The sequence below is a fragment of the Ciconia boyciana genome, chromosome 17 (assembly GCF_034638445.1).
Source record: "Ciconia boyciana chromosome 17, ASM3463844v1, whole genome shotgun sequence".
Taxonomy (NCBI): domain Eukaryota; kingdom Metazoa; phylum Chordata; class Aves; order Ciconiiformes; family Ciconiidae; genus Ciconia; species Ciconia boyciana.
The window spans coordinates 5,607,025-5,624,939 of NC_132950.1; the positions used below are offsets into that span (position 1 = coordinate 5,607,025).

At 44.1% G+C, this 17,915-nt stretch overlaps 1 protein-coding gene across 4 annotated transcripts in view; it reads right to left on the reverse strand.

The window, feature by feature from the left end:
- The window catches only part of AP2B1 (adaptor related protein complex 2 subunit beta 1), an 80,546-nt gene that overhangs the window by 37,841 nt on the left and 24,790 nt on the right, over positions 1-17,915 (reverse strand). For all 4 annotated transcript variants that reach the window (XM_072882665.1, XM_072882663.1, XM_072882664.1 and 1 more), the window contains exons 8-14: positions 16,982-17,102; positions 14,670-14,765; positions 9,876-9,991; positions 8,587-8,752; positions 7,988-8,086; positions 4,758-5,017; positions 141-333 (exon numbers count right to left, since the gene is read on the reverse strand). In XM_072882665.1, the coding sequence (XP_072738766.1) occupies positions 141-333; positions 4,758-5,017; positions 7,988-8,086; positions 8,587-8,752; positions 9,876-9,991; positions 14,670-14,765; positions 16,982-17,102 (1,051 nt within the window). The remainder of the gene's footprint in view (positions 1-140; positions 334-4,757; positions 5,018-7,987; positions 8,087-8,586; positions 8,753-9,875; positions 9,992-14,669; positions 14,766-16,981; positions 17,103-17,915) is intronic.

The window sequence follows — 17,915 nt, forward strand, 5'->3', positions numbered from 1 at the left end:
AAATCCTCTCGGAGTGTTAGGACTCAGCACTGGGAGCTCAGTGATCCAAGCATTACAAGCACAAATGATCAAGGCTTTGCAGAGATAAGCACAGCTTCAATTATTTCACATCAGCTGAAGCTAAAGAGGATGCCACTTACCAAGCTGTCCAGCCCTCCTCCCAGGAGGTCCACAGCACCCATCTGCATGGAGGACACTTGGGGAACATTCACTGGGGGTCCCAGGTCCAGGTTGAGAAGGTCACCCAGAAGGTCGCCCTGCGATGGAATGACCTGCGGCTGCTCCAGGTTTGTAGCGGCCGTTGTGCCCACGGGGCTATCGCCTGCATCAGTGCTATGGGTGGGAGGAACGAGAAGAAGAAGAGAGAAACATTAGTCACCTTCGGTCTCCAGCTTCAGATTTGCAGCACAGGGATACACAGCAAGAGGAGGCTCATGAGCAGAAGCCAGTTAAAAGCTTATCCTAGCAGCTGATCTGACCACTGCCACGTACAAGGCAGTGTGTTATGGCAAGTCATTCTTCAACACATGCTTTGAGAACAAAGACTTTCCATGCATCGTGCATGGTTTTCAGTTCAGAAAAGGGAATCTTCAAGGTGTGAAATCTGCCCACCCTGAGAATCACAGACCCCTCCAAAACAGTGAGCCATGAGTACTGTATGGACTACAGCACTGAAAATAATTATTTTCCAGCTCAGAAGAAACCTAGAGAGATGATTTTTAGCCCACTAGGCCTGGAGAACTACATGTAAACATGGGGGAAAAAAAAAAATATCCAAATTTCCTCAGAGACCTAACACTGATAAAAACCTTGAGACCTCACTCTAACCAGTGCAAACTCAACCACTCCCCACAGATCTGGATTAACCACTGTCTACTGACCAGCACCAAGCTCCACAACTCTTTTCTAATTACAGACCTCAATCTAAAATTGATTCCTCCCTTCTATCAATAATTTCCTTTTCTCTGAGTTAGCAGGCATGCTAATTACTAGTCTAGAAATGTTCATTATACAGCTTCCAAAATTTCTCATCATATGCAGTCTGTCTACCTTTTATATTCACTTGCCACTGAATTTTACAACAAGGCGGGGGGGACATAAGACTGACTGTAGCTCCTGGAGATCTCATTACAATGTATTTATTCTTTACATCCAGAGACACTAATATTTTAGATAACCTAAAAATGTATTTTGTATCCTGTTGCCAGCAGTAACTGACAAAATTATTTCTAGCTCATATTACTGCAGATGCAGCCAACAGGTAATTGCACACAAATGCCATGGGAACTGGCGTCCTGACAAGGTGTTTAACACTGTGGCTCTTTTGTAAGGATTGCAGCTCCTGATTTTGAGTAGCCAAGATTTTCTTCCTTACTCTTATTCAGTTACTGAGGGGAAAGCTTTAGCAACAGAGTATAAGCTGCTCCCAACTTCAGTGCCAAGAGGAAAAGATGTACCATAAGGACTGCAGAATGAATTAGTTACCAGGCAGCGACAGAAAGGGTTGAAAGCTTCTTTGCATTAAGAGCTTTAGACCCCTAATAGTACTAATATTAGTTGTCTTTTCTGCTTCTGCCTTCAGCAGGGAGATTTCTGAGTCTGCTGAACCGCTAACTAAAATATTTTTGAAGAGCAACTGGTTACTGTGATCCACTCCCACCCCCAACCTTGAGAACGGGGAAGAACAGCATGTATGAGCAGAGGCACATTACAAGACGGTAGTGCACACACTTGGTACGTTCCCAGTATATAATCCCTTTAACACTACACCTCTTCAGCACTTACTCATCCTTCTTCTGATGGAGATAAAGCAATCCTACAAGGTCTTGTGTAACTGCAGTTGCCCCAACGCCCAACAAGAAATTAGGAAAGGACAAAGCTAAGTCAGTTTGTATGAAAACACAAAACACCAAGCCTTCCATTTCCTGTACAGAATGGGCCTCTAAAAGAGATTTGTATAAACAACTTTGCATTTCCTTTGAAAGAAAAAAAATGAATAAAGAATATGTGGGTTCTAAAGGGCAAAAAGACTTGATATAAGCTTTCTCCCTTATAGTCTTGGGCAGTGGCTAGCAGCTGGATTTGCCCACGTGAGTTGGAGATTTGGCCCTCGTATGAGTTCAGCCTCCAGCGATTCCCAGATGTTGGGTGTCACAAGGGATGCACAGCCTGAACCAGAATCAAAAATTTCCTGCAGCCACCTGTGTGGGAATGGGGACTCCTGCCAGAGTCTAACCAGACTCCTCCTCTCCCAGGAGCCCTGTAAACATCTCCCCAAATTTCCCAGCTGCATTATAGCCAAGCAGGGGTGGTGGGAGCCACCACATGAAGAAACACTACCAAGCAATCAGGAGATTTCTCCCCCACCTTTAGGATTCATCTGCAACTCTATGACACTTGGGCTCATTGAAGAGGCAGGAACATTTTGCCATCTGTGAGCTGTTCAATGGGTCTTCCCATCAGCTGAGAGCTGAAAGGAACCTGTCCTACACTGCTTTGAATGAAAATGAAATGAATCAAAATACAATGTAGTGTATTCTACCAACCATAGCTGACTCCTCCTAGGTTTATACCCAGGAAAGCACCACTCATCTGGCTACTTCTGCCCATCTACTCAAGGCAATGCTATCTTGACTCTCTTAAGCCACATTCATTGTGGACATCTCCACAATTCCATGCTTCCACCTCTATCTCACTGTGCAATCTGAAGGAAAACCTTAGTCTCTAGCAGACGGGTCAGCCACCAGAACGGTCATTACTGGAGTGCAGAAGAAATGAAGATAACTCCAAATAGCTAGGTGAGGAGATCTTTCACTGGACACCCTTAACTTGCCTTAAACTAACAGATTTTCATGTATCTTTTCATGCACATTCAGCACTAGAAAGAGACAAATGAATTTCTTAGTAATCAGTAAAATCATACTGGATGCACAAATTCAGGCTCCCCACAACCATGCTCCTGTGGAGCTGCTCGCTGTAATTCTCATGGCTGAAAGTGGCAATTTGGTACGCTGTGAGATTGTACAAGGAGGCCTTGGCATCAGCTTGTAAGGTTTTACTGTCCTTTTGCTAACAGTAAAGCAGAAAACGATAATAACGGGGCCTCTTTATGAGGTGAGCTCACATCGGAGAAGCCTGGTATGCCATTAAGTAACACCACTCATTTTTATAATTTACCAAACAGGTTAAAGCACTGCATCAGTATGCAGCGTGCTCTGCTGAGCACCCTTCAGACCTTCCCCCAGCTCTGGCTTCCTCAGCTTGCCACTGCTGATTGAGGCCTGAAGGTTTTACGTTGAAGTAATGGGTAATTTAGTAGTAAACACCACCAGGGCAATGTACAATACTGCTATAGTCAGAAAAGATTTGAGGTCAGCAGACTGTCTGAGCGTGACCTACAAGAGTCAAGCCATGTACACAGTATGCGCAAGAAGCTAGTAAAAAGACCACTTCTCCTTGCAAAAGCTGAATTCCTTGAGGTGACTAAAACCCCCTAAAATGTTAGCTTCTGTAGTGACCTGAAACAACAGTGTACAGGAAGGCTGGTAACACTGGAGACCAAAGCTACCCCCAGCCCAGCTCCTTTTGCTATTAAGGCAAATCTTTGACTAGGAGAGCTAGCTGCAGAAAGCAGCCACAGCATTTCTTGTCCAAGTGTGCTTGCTGGTCCTGGGTCAATGCAGCCAGACTTGATTTCATAGGCAGGGAGAAAACAACTCTGCTTCCCAAAGCTAGTCATTACATAAATAGCTTTAGTTGCTAAGAATAGCAGAAAAGTGGTGTCAGAAAATAGAAAAGGAGCAGCATCGCACACTGATTTATCAGTGCAACAGCAAAAAATAGCACTCCAAATGTCACTTTGGGAATATTATTAAGAGGTAAGCCTGGATACTCTGCCTCCTGCTGTAAAGCACACTTACATTTGTAATTAATACCATTAGTGCAAATAGCACTGCTTACCTGAATGAGGAACCATGGGAACAGGCCCAACGCAACACCGCTGCAGCACAGGACTACTTGCAGATCTAACCCACTTCCAGGACTGTGATCACAGGGAAGCATTAAAGCTCCAGACAATAAGCCAAAGCATTTTCCCCCCCGCTCACCAAAGGTGAGACAGAGCCATATCAGTCTAGCTATCTTCTTTTAAGCCCAAACAATTTTCAGTGACGGGGCTTAGATGGCTTTTACACTTCCCTCACTTAATAGGCACCAAGTCAGAAAGGTAAGTTTTACCAGTCCTTCCCCATTTTGTATTCCAACAGCAAAGGATCCCTGTACTTGCCAGTTCCAGGAAACTGGTGGTATTCTACATAAATCAGGCTTGTAAAGCTGCGCTGTTGCTAAAGCAAAAGCTCTTACAAAATCAAAGAAGTGTATCCTTCTGTAAGATGCTTGTTTTTACCACAGTCATCCTCCTCCTGGAAGTATGCCCTTGCACCAGTTACCCAAAGCTTCTGCTTTTTTATTCAAACTCTCATGTCAAGAGGGCTTATAGCCAGTGTCTTTCCAAAAAAGATTATAGCTTCTCCTCACACAAGAAGTTTGATATTTCTTCTGTCTTCTGACCCAGGAACTCAGAAACTACATACCCAGGATTAAATGCTCCAATGAAATGGCTCCTTGAATGACCTGCAAGCCCCTACACAATCGAGAAAAAACCACTAGTGTTATAAAAGATCCTTGCATCTTTTGGACTGTTTGCTAGAAAGAAACAACTAATCCTGTCCATTATCACCACAGTTGCCTCAGCTTACCTTCCATGGTGAATTGGCAAGTGTTTGCGGTGGATCCCATGGCTCCCCTCCACAAAAGCGTTGGGTGGTTTGTGGTACACAGAAGCCAGAGACCCAATATGGCAGATCAACTCATCTAGTAGAGTTGGTTCAATCAGATCGGTCTCTTCAGAAATAAGTGGCTTTTCTGAGAGGACCACTTCTTTGGCAGTCACTGGATCCGTGGAAAGAAGGCGCCAGTAGATGTAGCCACGATCCCGCAGGTCTGGGTTGTCAGAATCCTGAGACAAAGCAATACATCAGTCACAGGTTTGAAGGGGACTAACACCTGTAATCACTTAATTTTTCTAGCAGTGATTCTGCTGGATTAAAAAACCCCAGGCATGCAGTAGTGACACAGTCACCAATTTCAGAATGATGTTACAAACTGCTCGTTGTGATGAACATCCCAAAATTAAAAATGAGAACCAAAGTATGAATGCCTAGCTTCCTGCTCAGCTGGTCAGGGAGCAAAAAGCCCAGGATTTATATCCCACAGTTGCCCCAGCCCACAGAGCTATCAAATGCTTTCTCTTGCCACTAAGATAATGGTAAGTATTAGGAGAACTCCAAGGGGGTGTAGACAAGAGAAAAGAACGCGAGTTGAAATGACTGTCACATACTAAGAGTAGACATGCAATACTGCATATTGTAACAGAATGAGCCAAGATTCCTGGAAATATGTAACTTACTCAAGGGCACTGCTGGACAAAAAGACCCTGCAGAGCTACAGGATGGATCTTAATAAGCTGTATTCTTCATACCAAGAGAGATCTTATTTATCCTGCCTTTTAGTTATCTAATGAAGTACGGAAAAATGCTAATGACACACAGTTAGGATACTTCATCAGTTCTCCAGCTGTCAATAATACCCTTGTTTTACTGCAGATACTTCTGCCTCTGCATGAAGCGCTAATTATTTCTCTCCTTTTCAAACAGCTCTGCCCAGAGCAGCAAAGTGAGTGGTGATAGTTTGCAGCTAATCTTCTAGGGAAAAGGAGGTGGTGTCGTTTTATGTTGTGGTGCAACATGTTTGAACTGTTCATGGAAACAGGAGCTGGGATTTTTAATCCCCTTGTCAGCAGAGTAACAGGGTAATGTTTCTGAGTTTTTTTTCCCATAAAATTCTGGCAACATATCATACACCTCATTAGCCTTCATCCTTGGCATTTCTTTTCCTCTTCTGTGATCTCATTCACACTGCTGCTGACCTGCCTCTCTGCCCTCTGTCTCAAGACATCTCAGGCACACAGCAAAACCTCTGTTTGTAATGAGACTGAGCATGCTAGGCTCATTTTGCTCGTAAGGACCTAGATACAATGTCTGGGTCAACTGATAGATTTCTCTGCAGTGCCGTTTTTCAGTTTGATGGTGGAGTCATGGACTCTTTATACCCTTCACAATTCCTACAAGAATCTCCACATCCTGCCTGCAGCAGGCAGTTCAAGATCAGGCAGGGCTTCTGCAAGGGCAGACATGAAAGACCACGTGCTCCTATCTACTTGCAGGCACATACAGATTCAAGACTGACTGTTTCTTCTCACAGCCAAATAAACAGACTTGAAACTTTAGCAAATCTACTGGAACAAGAGGCTCAGATCTTCCCTTTCCACATTTCTCCCAATTCACTCTCCAGGGTCTGCACGCACCCCTGTGGTGCATACCAATGAACCCATGCTAGCTTAGTTACCCACCATGCCAGACAGACAACAGCAATGGACATGTAGAGGCTCTGTGCCATCCATTAGGTTATGGGCTTGCCAGGGACCTTGATCACTGCTACACATGTGTCCCTCCCATCCCCAGCTGCTTCATTGCTATTTTTACCAGTGTTGGCTGGATTAAGCTGGCTCCTGCTACAATCACACCTGGAGTTTGCTGTGCAGACATACCCTAAGAGACACTCAAAGTGCAACAACACCTAAGCTGGGGAAAAACACACGTGTAATTACTCTCCCACTCAAATGAATAACAGTATCTCTACCTAGAAATCAGACCTTGAAGCATAAGGCTTTTTAGTGTTTTACAGCCAGTTATCCTACATTGACTTATTATTCATATAAAATACAAGAAGCCAGACTGAATCAACATTTGTGACAAACAGAGAAAAAACAGACGCCTATTATATTCCTAGGGTGCCATTAAGTGTTTTGTGACTCAGCATAGTGGGTTTTAACACTCAGTACCTTTCTTCTTTTGGCTTAGACAAATGATATAGCATGCCCTTGGCCCACCCCTCTCTAAAGAGGAGCTGAGAGCCTGCCTAACAGCAGGTTTTGAAGCAACAAAAGCAGGCCACAGATTTCTTGCCACTGACCAATGCAACACCCCCAAAGGGAAAAATAAAAGTTCTAAGTACTAATAAGTCCACAGCCATGACTTCTTGCAGCAAAGAGGACCAGAAAGGCCAGCTGATGATTGACTCCAGGTTTTCTGCTCAGAAACAATCACAGCCCATTCAGAGCAGCTGGGAGACTATTGTCATCACTTGACACAGCAGGTCTGGAGAGGAGCTGCTCTTTTTGGACTACGCCATCACACATTTACCCCAGTCATTACAGCCATGGAGCACAGGAGGATTGGCTGAGGTCTTACCCGCTCCTGCCAGCAGGACATCACTTCTGTCCTCCAAAACTACAGCACTTCTGTCTGCCAGCTCAAGCCCAGCCACGCCTGCAGCGATCTGAGCTCATAACTCAGCACCTCATGCATAATGAATCCGGGATCTTAACCCACTGTTACAGCCTCCAGCAAAGCTGCCACATTGGTTGACAGCATCCAAGTACAAAGGAGAAAACCTCAAACCTCAGTTCTTTCTTTTTCATAGCACTGCTTAAGCTTTGCTGTTCACAGAACAAAGTCTTAGCCAGGCCCTTTCCCTCTGTCATAGTTCCAGATGTTTTAACTGCAAGACACCTTCAAGGAGAAAGCATTTTGGTTTCTTCATAACTCTACCCTGTCCCTATCTTTTCATTTGGTGGGGGAACAAGGAAGTAATTAGGATGAAGCAAGAGCTAAGAAGGAGAGAGTAGATGCCAGATGGCATGGTAACAGGCACAGAGCAGCTCTTAAATGGCGTCTCTTTGGGAGAGAGGGGAACACGCTTGAATCCCATCCACTGCAAAGCTGATTGGCCTGGCAGATGGGAGACACCACACAGCAGGCCAACACACTGTCTGGAGGGCTCTGGTTCACTGGGTATCTTGGCTTACCTGCGTGGCCAGGCTGAGGACCTGCTGAACCAGCTCCTGTGTCTCAGAAGGCTTTTTCAAGAACAGCTTCACTATAGCAGTCAGTAGGGTGAGCTGCACCTAAGAGAAAGGGACACGCCAGAGATTAGAAAATTCATCCACGCTTTAGCACTGCTTTCTCAAGTCTCAACATCCTTTACTGATATGAAACTCGAGTCTTATGCTTTGTAACAGCATTACACTATTCTTTGTCAGTGAAACCCAGTACAGTGAGACTCAGACTCTTGCCTGTTGCAAAGCACTTTCACAGACAAGTCCCCGATGTATGTCCTACATTTATGCATCTCATCACTATTCTTCTGTTTGTTCTGGTCCCTACCAGGGCTATTGCCCAAGAAGTATGCAACATCTAGAAACCCCTCCTGTTCTGTCTTATCCTTCCAAGAAGAGAAGTTTGGGAGATAGACAACAGAGCAAGTCTACAGACTCCCAAGAGTTTTTAGCCAAATATTGAAGTTTTCATTAGGAGGTATTTTCTGACCACTGCAATAATATTTACTGTCCATCCCATACATACACAGCATGAAACACTACAGATAAGATGCACAACACAATTTTACCTGAGTACTTTCGTCATGGAAGCCCTCCAAAAAACTCTCCAACAGCTCATCTGCGTTGTCAATTCTTTCTGCATATTCACCCACTATCCAGATCATGGCAGCTCTGGCATCTGGTTCATCCAGGGAATCTAGGTTCTCACACAGAGTGGCAATGATGCTTTCATACCTGATTTGTCAGAGTGCAGGTGGATTACTGGGGTGAATTCAACTTGTGTTACTCCATCTCTGCCCACATCATTCTGAAGAGAATTCTGCACTGAATTACAATGTCTTGTATTTCTATGCAACAAGCAGCACTTTCACTCAACTACAGAAGCTATTCCTAGGCTTTTTCTTTTTCCAAGCTGAGCACTAAGATCTCACAGGGTCCTCAAGAGTTTTGCAGTTTTGTTAATCAGCAAGACCACGCAGATGTGGAATTCAAGACAAAACTGCCTCCCTCTGTTTTGCTAAAGGGAACATTTGATCCAACAGTTCAAACCATGAGTCTGTATCAGATCCTGCAGCCTCGCTGGCGTCTTCAGACTGGTAACTCTAAACTGGATATTACACTTCCCCAAAGGCTTTGCTGTAAAACAGACAATGCCCCGCACTCATTATTTAGCTTCCCCTATTCCCATGCATGGGTATTCCTGTCATAAGCAGGCAATCTATCTTGTAAATGACAACAGAAATTGCCAGAGAAGCCTGCAGATGTCCCATATTACTTTTTAGGTGATCATGAAGTCTCTGCTGAAAGACACTGCTGCTGTTCTGTAGCTGAAGAGACAAAACCTTATTGCAGAAACAGCTTAAAAGAAGTTAAGTACCGCCCAAGCCAGCGAGAACACTCGATGGAGAAAGCCAGCAGCATTTTGTTCAGCACAATCTGACTGGGATCTCAGACCATGAGAGCCATGAACTTTCATGGCCTTGTATATAAGCCTTCTAGAGGAGACAAGCAAAACCAGAAGCCTGATGCTGTAAACTTGGCCAAATTTTCCTTTTAGTATTCTCTGCAAGAGCTTTACTAGCTTTTGATTAAGGCTTATACTCAGCATCAATATGGAGCAGTGGGGAAGGAAAAGCTTTCAATTCAAACTAATAATGCGTCAGGCTGATACCTCATCTAGAGCCAACATCTGAATCCTACCATACTAGGAGCTAGAATCAGAATGGACACCGCTTTTCAGAAAAACAGCCACCTTTGCTTCAGAGCCCTGGTAAGCTATGCTGAGTGAGTTTTACATTGCTCTATTCTGATGCTAGCCGACAAGGGCTTCCAAAAATCTTATGCTACTTTCACATACTTGTTGGGGTACTTGCGGAAGATGTCTCTGATGACAACAATGGCCTCCTGGACCACATAGTTGACCTTGGTCTGGATGAGGTCTAGCAGTGTGCTCACGCAGCGCTCCGCAGATTGCTAGAGAGATCAGAGCAATAGAATTAAAACAAGCTGAAGAAACACTCCTTCCCAGCCCACAGCACACGCTGAGGAACAAGGCATGCATATGAGAAAAGGCCAAGAAAGGGAAAACAAAAGGACAACAGCTACCAACTCAATATGCGTGTCCAGAAAAAACCTACGGGTTGACAAGTGCTTGTGTATTACAGTGGAGATACCAGCTGACTCCAGCTCCTGCAAAAAGTAACGGTTGAAGCTACCGTGCCATTAGATAGCTGGATCACCACACAAGAGACCTTAAGAACATGGCCTGCATTACTACTTACAAGTAGTAATAAGTAGTAGGGTGATATATCATTACTACTTATATTCACAACTGGCTAGCAGTTGAAACAGGCCACCAAATGAGCTCTCTTGGACTTGCCCAAGCTGTGGCAACCAGAGCTGGGAGAGTTTTGACAGGAACTGCTGGAAGGTGTCTGGAGAAGCTAGAAGGCAGGAGAAAACCATGCTGTCAATCACGCTGCAAGAGCAGCAGCGAAAAGCAGCTCACACCAGGAAGAGGTTCAGTATTTTGTGGGTGAGGTCACTAGCAACATGTGAAGATACAGCTATAAATAGAAATCCAGCTGTTGCTAACACAGCTTTCACATTAATTAGTTCAAAATTCCCAGCCACAGGCACTGTAAGATAACAAGGACTAGACACTGGCATGCTCCAGGAACCAGAACTGGAGGCATATAATCCAGGGAGGTCTCTTCCCAAATAGCACGGTGAGGCAGGACATCACAGGAGCAACCAACTCCAGCATCGGCGAGTCTCAAATAAGGACAGCGATTTGGCTATTAGTAGAGCACATATGAAGCCTCGTTACACAGCTGGTGATTAATGTGAGAAGCAGACTGCTCACGACACTGCCTAGGCAGTCACCATCAGAACATTCATAAAGCATTCAGGATCGAGACAAACATCGCAGGGCACAAACAATAGCAACGTAGGTGGATTTTTCAATTCAAGTGAGCTAATAGTCCCCTTCACTTTCAGAGCACTTGAAGGCTGGGCAGGAGGAGGAGGAATGAAATGGCATTTAAGTCACAGGAATCAGTTTTTTGAAAATGGGCAAAAATCTCAAGGACAAACCTCAAGCCTTGTAGAGCTGAATTTGGGACAAGCAGAGAGTAAAGCCTCTTGGTGATTTCTTGCCTTCGTGACTATAGCTGTGGTATCTTAAACACAGCCTATGAGTGCAAACAGTGGCAATGCTGGCATAGGGATCAGCCAAGAGAGGAGACACGATAAACCAGCATTTGCTCTGTCTTTGCAAACTGGCAGTAAAGGCCAACAGACGCTCCTCAAATTCACACCAAACAGAAAAAAATCCAATACAATTGGTATCAGAGTAAGGAGATGTATCACATAAAATTATATAATTGGTATCATATTTTTTTATTATACCTCTCCCTCCTTAGCATGGCTTTATAGGTACTATGCCACTACGGAGGCAGTGAAATGGCAATCTGACAATGTCCTACTCTGATCTCTTCTCCTGCTCAAGAAGAGATTTGGGGCCTGTGACCCAGAAGACTCTTCCATTTCATGGAGACTGACCATGGACCTGGCTCCACACAGATTGACATTGCTCACAGTGGGAACCCCACTCAAAGTCCTTGCAAGATAGATGCTTCAGGGCTTGCAATTTCATCTCTTACTAGTTTCTCAACAACTTTCACTAGATGTTTTAACAAGTGGCCTTAAGGGGCACTTGGGGTAAATCTGTCCTAAGCCAACTCTACTCTGCAGAACCTACAGCATCAGTCAGTTTCCAACAAGCAGTCCAGCCCTGTCAGAGCCTACAACTAGCAAAGCTTAAAGAGCTGCAGAATTCAAGGAAAAGCAAATTAAGGTTTATTTTTCTTTTCTTTAGACACTTCAAAGTGTGATTTTTCCCGGAAGAGCACAACATCCACTTTGAAATATGCAGTATTGATTTTTAGCCCAAGAATCCCTCGGAAAGTGAGCAGTCATGTGGGCACACGCACAGTAGAGCAGTCTCTCTAACAAAATTTCCCTGTAACAAAATACATCTCAGCTCACCCCATCCCTTGTAAACACATTGCTATTTGAAGGTGGGCATCCCTGGGGACTGCAGTGCTCTGCAAACTGATGAAAGAGTGCCCCAATGAGAACAGCTCTCAAGGTGGAGTGAGGAAGGAGAACCAACCAATTTGTTTTTCTGTAGAAACCAAATGAAAGCCCGCAAGATTACTGAAGTAGCATATACCATGCTCACAGCCATAAGCCTCAATGATTTCTAAGAACTGGGCTACTGGCAGAATCTCCTGGGACCAAGACAAATCCCCCTCTAATATGGCTCCTTCTGCTTCTCCTTTGCTCGAGAGGAATCACTGTTCTTACTGCATCCACTTCATTTCCTTTTCCCATAGGAGTAGTGCTTTGTTTCCTTACAATCAAAGCATCAGATGACTTCTTCATCTAGTGCTGTCAGTGGAGCAAACCGATGCACAAGCCAGATACCTTCACCTCATGCTGTCAAGTCTACCAACACCATACAGTTTGCTGTAGACATACTCAAGCTACTTCTGAGCCCAGCTAGTCTATCCATGCAAAAGGACGTTGTTCTGACATCCTCCAAACCAATATGGCTACTTAAGCCTGGGCAAAATCCATCAGCCTTGCTACTCAACATGGGTATTGCTTACACTTCCAAAACGAGCACTACCTCTGCTGTTAGCACCACGCACTTCTGCACAGCAAAGGTAATGCCAGGCTTGCTCTACGGCAGACATGACAGCAGACAAAATTATTTACTGTCTTGCTCTTCTAGGAGAGACAATTAGACAAAAGGTAGGCTCCTTCAAGGCAGAGCTGAGGTTCCCCATGAATACTCATTCATCAACAGCTCCTGCCAGCTGTGCCCTATGTCAAAAAGCAGATTTCTAAGCCTTGGGAACTTGGACACTGATGGCTGAGAGAATGCTCTTCCATTAGTCATAACTCACAGTGCAAACAGCCTCTAGTAAACACAGATGCACTGGGGACAGGAATTAACCTAGAGATGAGGACACTGTAATGAGTTGTTCTATATTTGCCCTTTTTAAACCTGGCTCTTGTCAGAGGAGTAAAAAGACAGCATCTTTAGCTGCAGTGTCTTTTCAAAGGAGCGTTGCTAAAAATCAAGGTTTACACAACTTACTGAGAGACACAGTTACACAGTTAGAGGGTCACTGCAAATTTGCTGGGACATTGTTATTAGTCCTTTGTGTATTGAATATGACTGTCACGGCATCAGGGATGGGAAGAAAGAATGTAAGGGATGAGGGCAGGAAAGAGTAAAAACTTCTAAAAACACCTTGATACTGCAGGAATATACCACCTTTCATGTGAAACTAGGACAGACACATGGCCAAATCCTAGCGAGAACGTCCCTACTGAGAACTAAGGCAAGCTCCCACTCCCCAGCACAAGCACCGCTACAAAAAGGGCTGCCACCAGCTTCCTTTTAACTTCTCAGTAGCCCTCTTCCATGCTCAAGAGCATTTTCTATTGTCACTGCTGTGGCTCCATCCAGACAGCCTCCTGCCTGCACACAAGGGCCACCCTTAAAAGAAAACCCATGGCAATGATAAGCCTTGAAGAGCTGAAACAAGGAAGAGAAGGCTGCATGGGCAGTTGATTCTCTCAAGAGGACAGAAGTTGGTGTCCTCTTTACATAGACTTACAGTAGTTTAGCTGAAACAAGGGAAACCTGTGCACTGACACTATACTCAGCCAGGCATGATTAGGTTTTTATTTAAATCTGCTGTCAGGCAATGCTCATGGGAACACACTTTAGCAAAAGCTAAATGAGCTCAGCTGAAATTAGACCACTTCTGTGACATTTTGCACTCAGTTATCAGTTTACTGAAAAGTACCAACACCATAGCATAAGTCTTCTCTCTCTTCACAGGCTTTCTGAGCTCCTGTCAGGCATACCAGATTCATTTACAGGGAAATTAACAGGGACATCGCTAAAAAATCCCCCAATAATATTCTATTACGAGCATTTTGGTAGACGTTCAACCAGCAGAGGACATTTCAGACTGTTGTTTTGGATAACTGCAGAGGTTCTTGGGAACTTAGATGGGAATCACACTCCAAATGAAGCTACAAGCTATACGGACCTTTAACACTAGATAAGCAGATAGGGTCACTCTATGCTTGTGCAAATTGCACTTGAGTGCCCCAGATCTCTGTAAACCTACGCATGTGTTCTATTCTGCTGAAACAGGGGGGACACAAAACATTTCATAATACTGAGCTCCTCTGCACAATCTCTTCTCCTTCCCCCTTCAAAAGGTCAGGCGACAGCTATTAAAGGAGGTCCTCATGGATAAGCGGTCATTGTTCCACTGAAGCCAGTACAGTAAAGTATTCCATCAAGGATGATTTAGCTGCCTTGCTCCGCCTGCAAGCTGAGGTCTGAGAGGAGCACACCACCTTCCTGTGATGTACTCAGCTGGAGCTCACAAGCCCTACTGTTCAGCTGGGGCTTTGCCCATGAGCATGATGTATCCAGGTCACTTGACTGCCAACGCGGGAGCAAAGAAAATTTGTGTAATGTGGGAACGAGATGGCGAAGCCCATCATTGTTTTGAAGACACACAGCCACTGAAAACCTCAAGTTTCAGATACTTGCCTCAACCTTGATGGCACAGCGCCCAATTGCTCGGACAGCCTTGCGCACAAAGTCAACGTCCACCTCAGTAGCGTATTCCTTGAGCTCTGCCAGGACCTGCAGAGAAAGCGCACTGATGTGAGTCCCTGGGGTCACACAGAGAGAACATCCCACTCTGACAACTGATGCTACTTGAATACCAGAACACAGGCAGGATGTATTCTTCTACAGCTAGCCACACACATTCAAAGCTAACACAGTCAAACTCTACAATCAATCTCTATCTCTGAAACCCACTAGCTTGGATTAGGCAGCAAGAGTTGGTTTAGGCTGGCCAAAGCCAAAAGATGGCTCAGTCTAGAGTATTTTCAAATTCCCCTGAACAAAAGCTGGGGACAAAATCAGCCCTGCCAAACTTAAATGTTGCTATTACTTCTTACATTGAAAATATACTCAAGTAGGGCTCACATCCATGCACACAGATTTTATGTACGGTTTATTGTACTTATTGTTCTACATTCACTGTACGCAAAGCTCTCAGCAACAACCATTTTTGATCTCTCCTTTTCTGGGCTGAGATGAACCTCTGGATCCCTGCTGGATCCAAAAGGAGGATGCAGAGGAGATCTGAGGACACCCTGGAACACCTATACAGAGATTAACAACAGTGTGAAGATATTTCCCCTCTTAAGAATAAGATTTACTATTTTGTCTCAGTCTTTTTGCTAATGGAAACTGAACAAGGGCTTAAACCAGGACCCGCTAGGATCTTACAGACCACTAACTAAAAAGCTACTTTGTCTTAAACAAATCACTTAGCTTAGAAAAAAATATTTTAATAAGAGACCCTATGCAATTTATATTTCCTCAAAATCTCATTTTAGTTTCTCATGTCAAACATGACATTAGGGATTTCATCGTGATGTCACAAATAGAGTGCAAGGGAGAGGTGAACAGCACAAAGCAAAACAGTTGTTTGAAAAATCTCTAGTCAATGCCAATTGCTCAGAACAATGACAAGATAAAGAGGCCTTGAAGGGCCAGACTGCAGACAAATAAATCTGCAAGGAGTAGACAGGACATCTGTGTTTTGAAGTTTTATTATTTCCTTGGAAGATCTGTGTTGCACAGTACTTAGAAAACCCTGTTTTAGTAGTTTATGCTTTTCAAATACTGCCCAAGTCTGAGTGCCTCAGATTCAACTAGTCTGCTGCCTTGGTCTAGAACGGGCATGGAGATGAAGAGGCTCCACACAGGGAGGATGCGGGTAGAAGCCTGCTCTCCCTGGGTCTCATCTCAGGGCATATTTCTGATGAAGCCTGGGTTGTTTTTAGGAATGCCTCTTTAGAACCAGGAAGAGATTCATTCATTAGTCTGCAGATCCCAGTCCCAGACTCTGCCCTCCAGACACCACTGCCTTTCATCCAAACAACCTGCATTATCTAAACATTATGCATTAAAATTGGTTTGGAGCCTACCAAGGGTAAATAGAAAATTCTGAATACATTCTCATGGCAACTGATTTTTAAAATGTTTTCCATGTCCCCAGCACAAAAAGGGTGTGAATTACCTTGCTCTGTTCCAAAAAAACATCAGAGGAGAGAGCTGAAGAGAGCTGCTTAAAAATGTCACATTAAATGAAATTTCTTTGTGACAATTAGGATAGGACAATAATAGCACTAACCAGAGGCATTAATCATTCTGCATTAGTGTTAGGTCTTGTGGCCAGAGTGGCACTCTAGAACACTTCCTTTAAGAAAGGAATCGGGAGGATTAAAACTACATCAAATCCAAGGAAAATCTACACTGTAAAGCAGTCTCAATTCAGTTTAGCTTTAGCTTTGTGCAGTTTTTATTCTGGAAGCAAGTTAAGCAAAATAAAGGTTATTTAGCTCTGAAGAGTGCCAGTGCAAGGGTTTAACAATTTAACTAATACACTTGAAATTCACACTTCAGTAATGTTTGGCCTTTCTGAATGCCTCCATTACAGGCACACCTTTCTCACTTGAAACAAGCCTCTCATTCCAACCTCAGTGCTAGCAGTGACTCATTTGACAGGAGACATCAGCTCTCCTCCTGGAACTGTGATCTGTAAAACAAGATCTACCCAACGGTCACGATGCAAGACATAACCATGCTATTAACATTTAAATTATGGAGGAAACTCCAACACCTCCCATTAAGTAGCTGCAAAGAGCACTAGGCCAGGGACAGTGATGCCTAAAAGTCAGGACGACACTAGCAGTAGTTGCGTACATCCTCATGCAGGGACCACGAGAGGGTTTTCCATCCCCAGAACACATGCAGAACACATCAGAAGTTCCTCAGCTGACCTGGGCAATGTTTGCTTGGGAAGCTAGGCGGATCATGATGTCCAGTTTCTCCAGTTTGACATAGATGGGGTCGTTGTACTTCACAAAGAACACCTTGATTTCCTGCTTCAGGATTTCAGGCCTGGAGGGAACATAACATTGTTTCACTCAAGACTGGCAAAAACAATGGGGTCTATCCTAACCAAAGGTATCTTTTGTTAGGATAGACCCCAAACATTCAATTCACTGAGAAACAGAATGGTGTCATCTTGTGTCCAGGACATGCAAACAAACATATGAGAAGAAAAATTTTCAGAAAGTTAGAAGGCTGGAGAAAAAGATTGTTTAAATACAAAATGCAGAATTCAAGTCTAACTATGCCTACATCTCTGCCTCCTCCATTTGAACTGCTGAGCCAACGACTGCAGTCAGTGGACGTCAGTGTTTTCAGTGAAAGAATAACATCCTCATCTCAATGCAAAACCCACCTACAAACTCATTTTCTGCTTTCACTTGCAAGATGCCAGTGCACAGTAACTCTGCTCTGAATACAATCACAAAGTGCTATCCAACCTCTCCCACCTTTCCAGCAAGGAACAACGGTATTTAAACATGCACATGGAAGTAAACTGGTGAAAAAAACAAGCCACTGTACATCAGTATGTCACCAGCCTGGTGGTTCTATGCTGAAGAGTCTAGCATAGGCACATTGAATTTCTACAGGTCACTACGAACTGTACAGTTACACTCTCCTTCCTATTTGCAACCTGATTTATAGTCTAATGAGAGGGTAGTTCTTACTGCTCTTAAAAAGGTGGTGAAGAGAGAGGCAGGTAAAGAAATACTGTATGATACTGGTATCACAAGTATGCCGTGAAGAAAATTAATTCAGGCTACCAGAGTCATGAGTGTCTAATCCATCCCTCGAGGGATCTGACCCTGGATTAAATGAAAT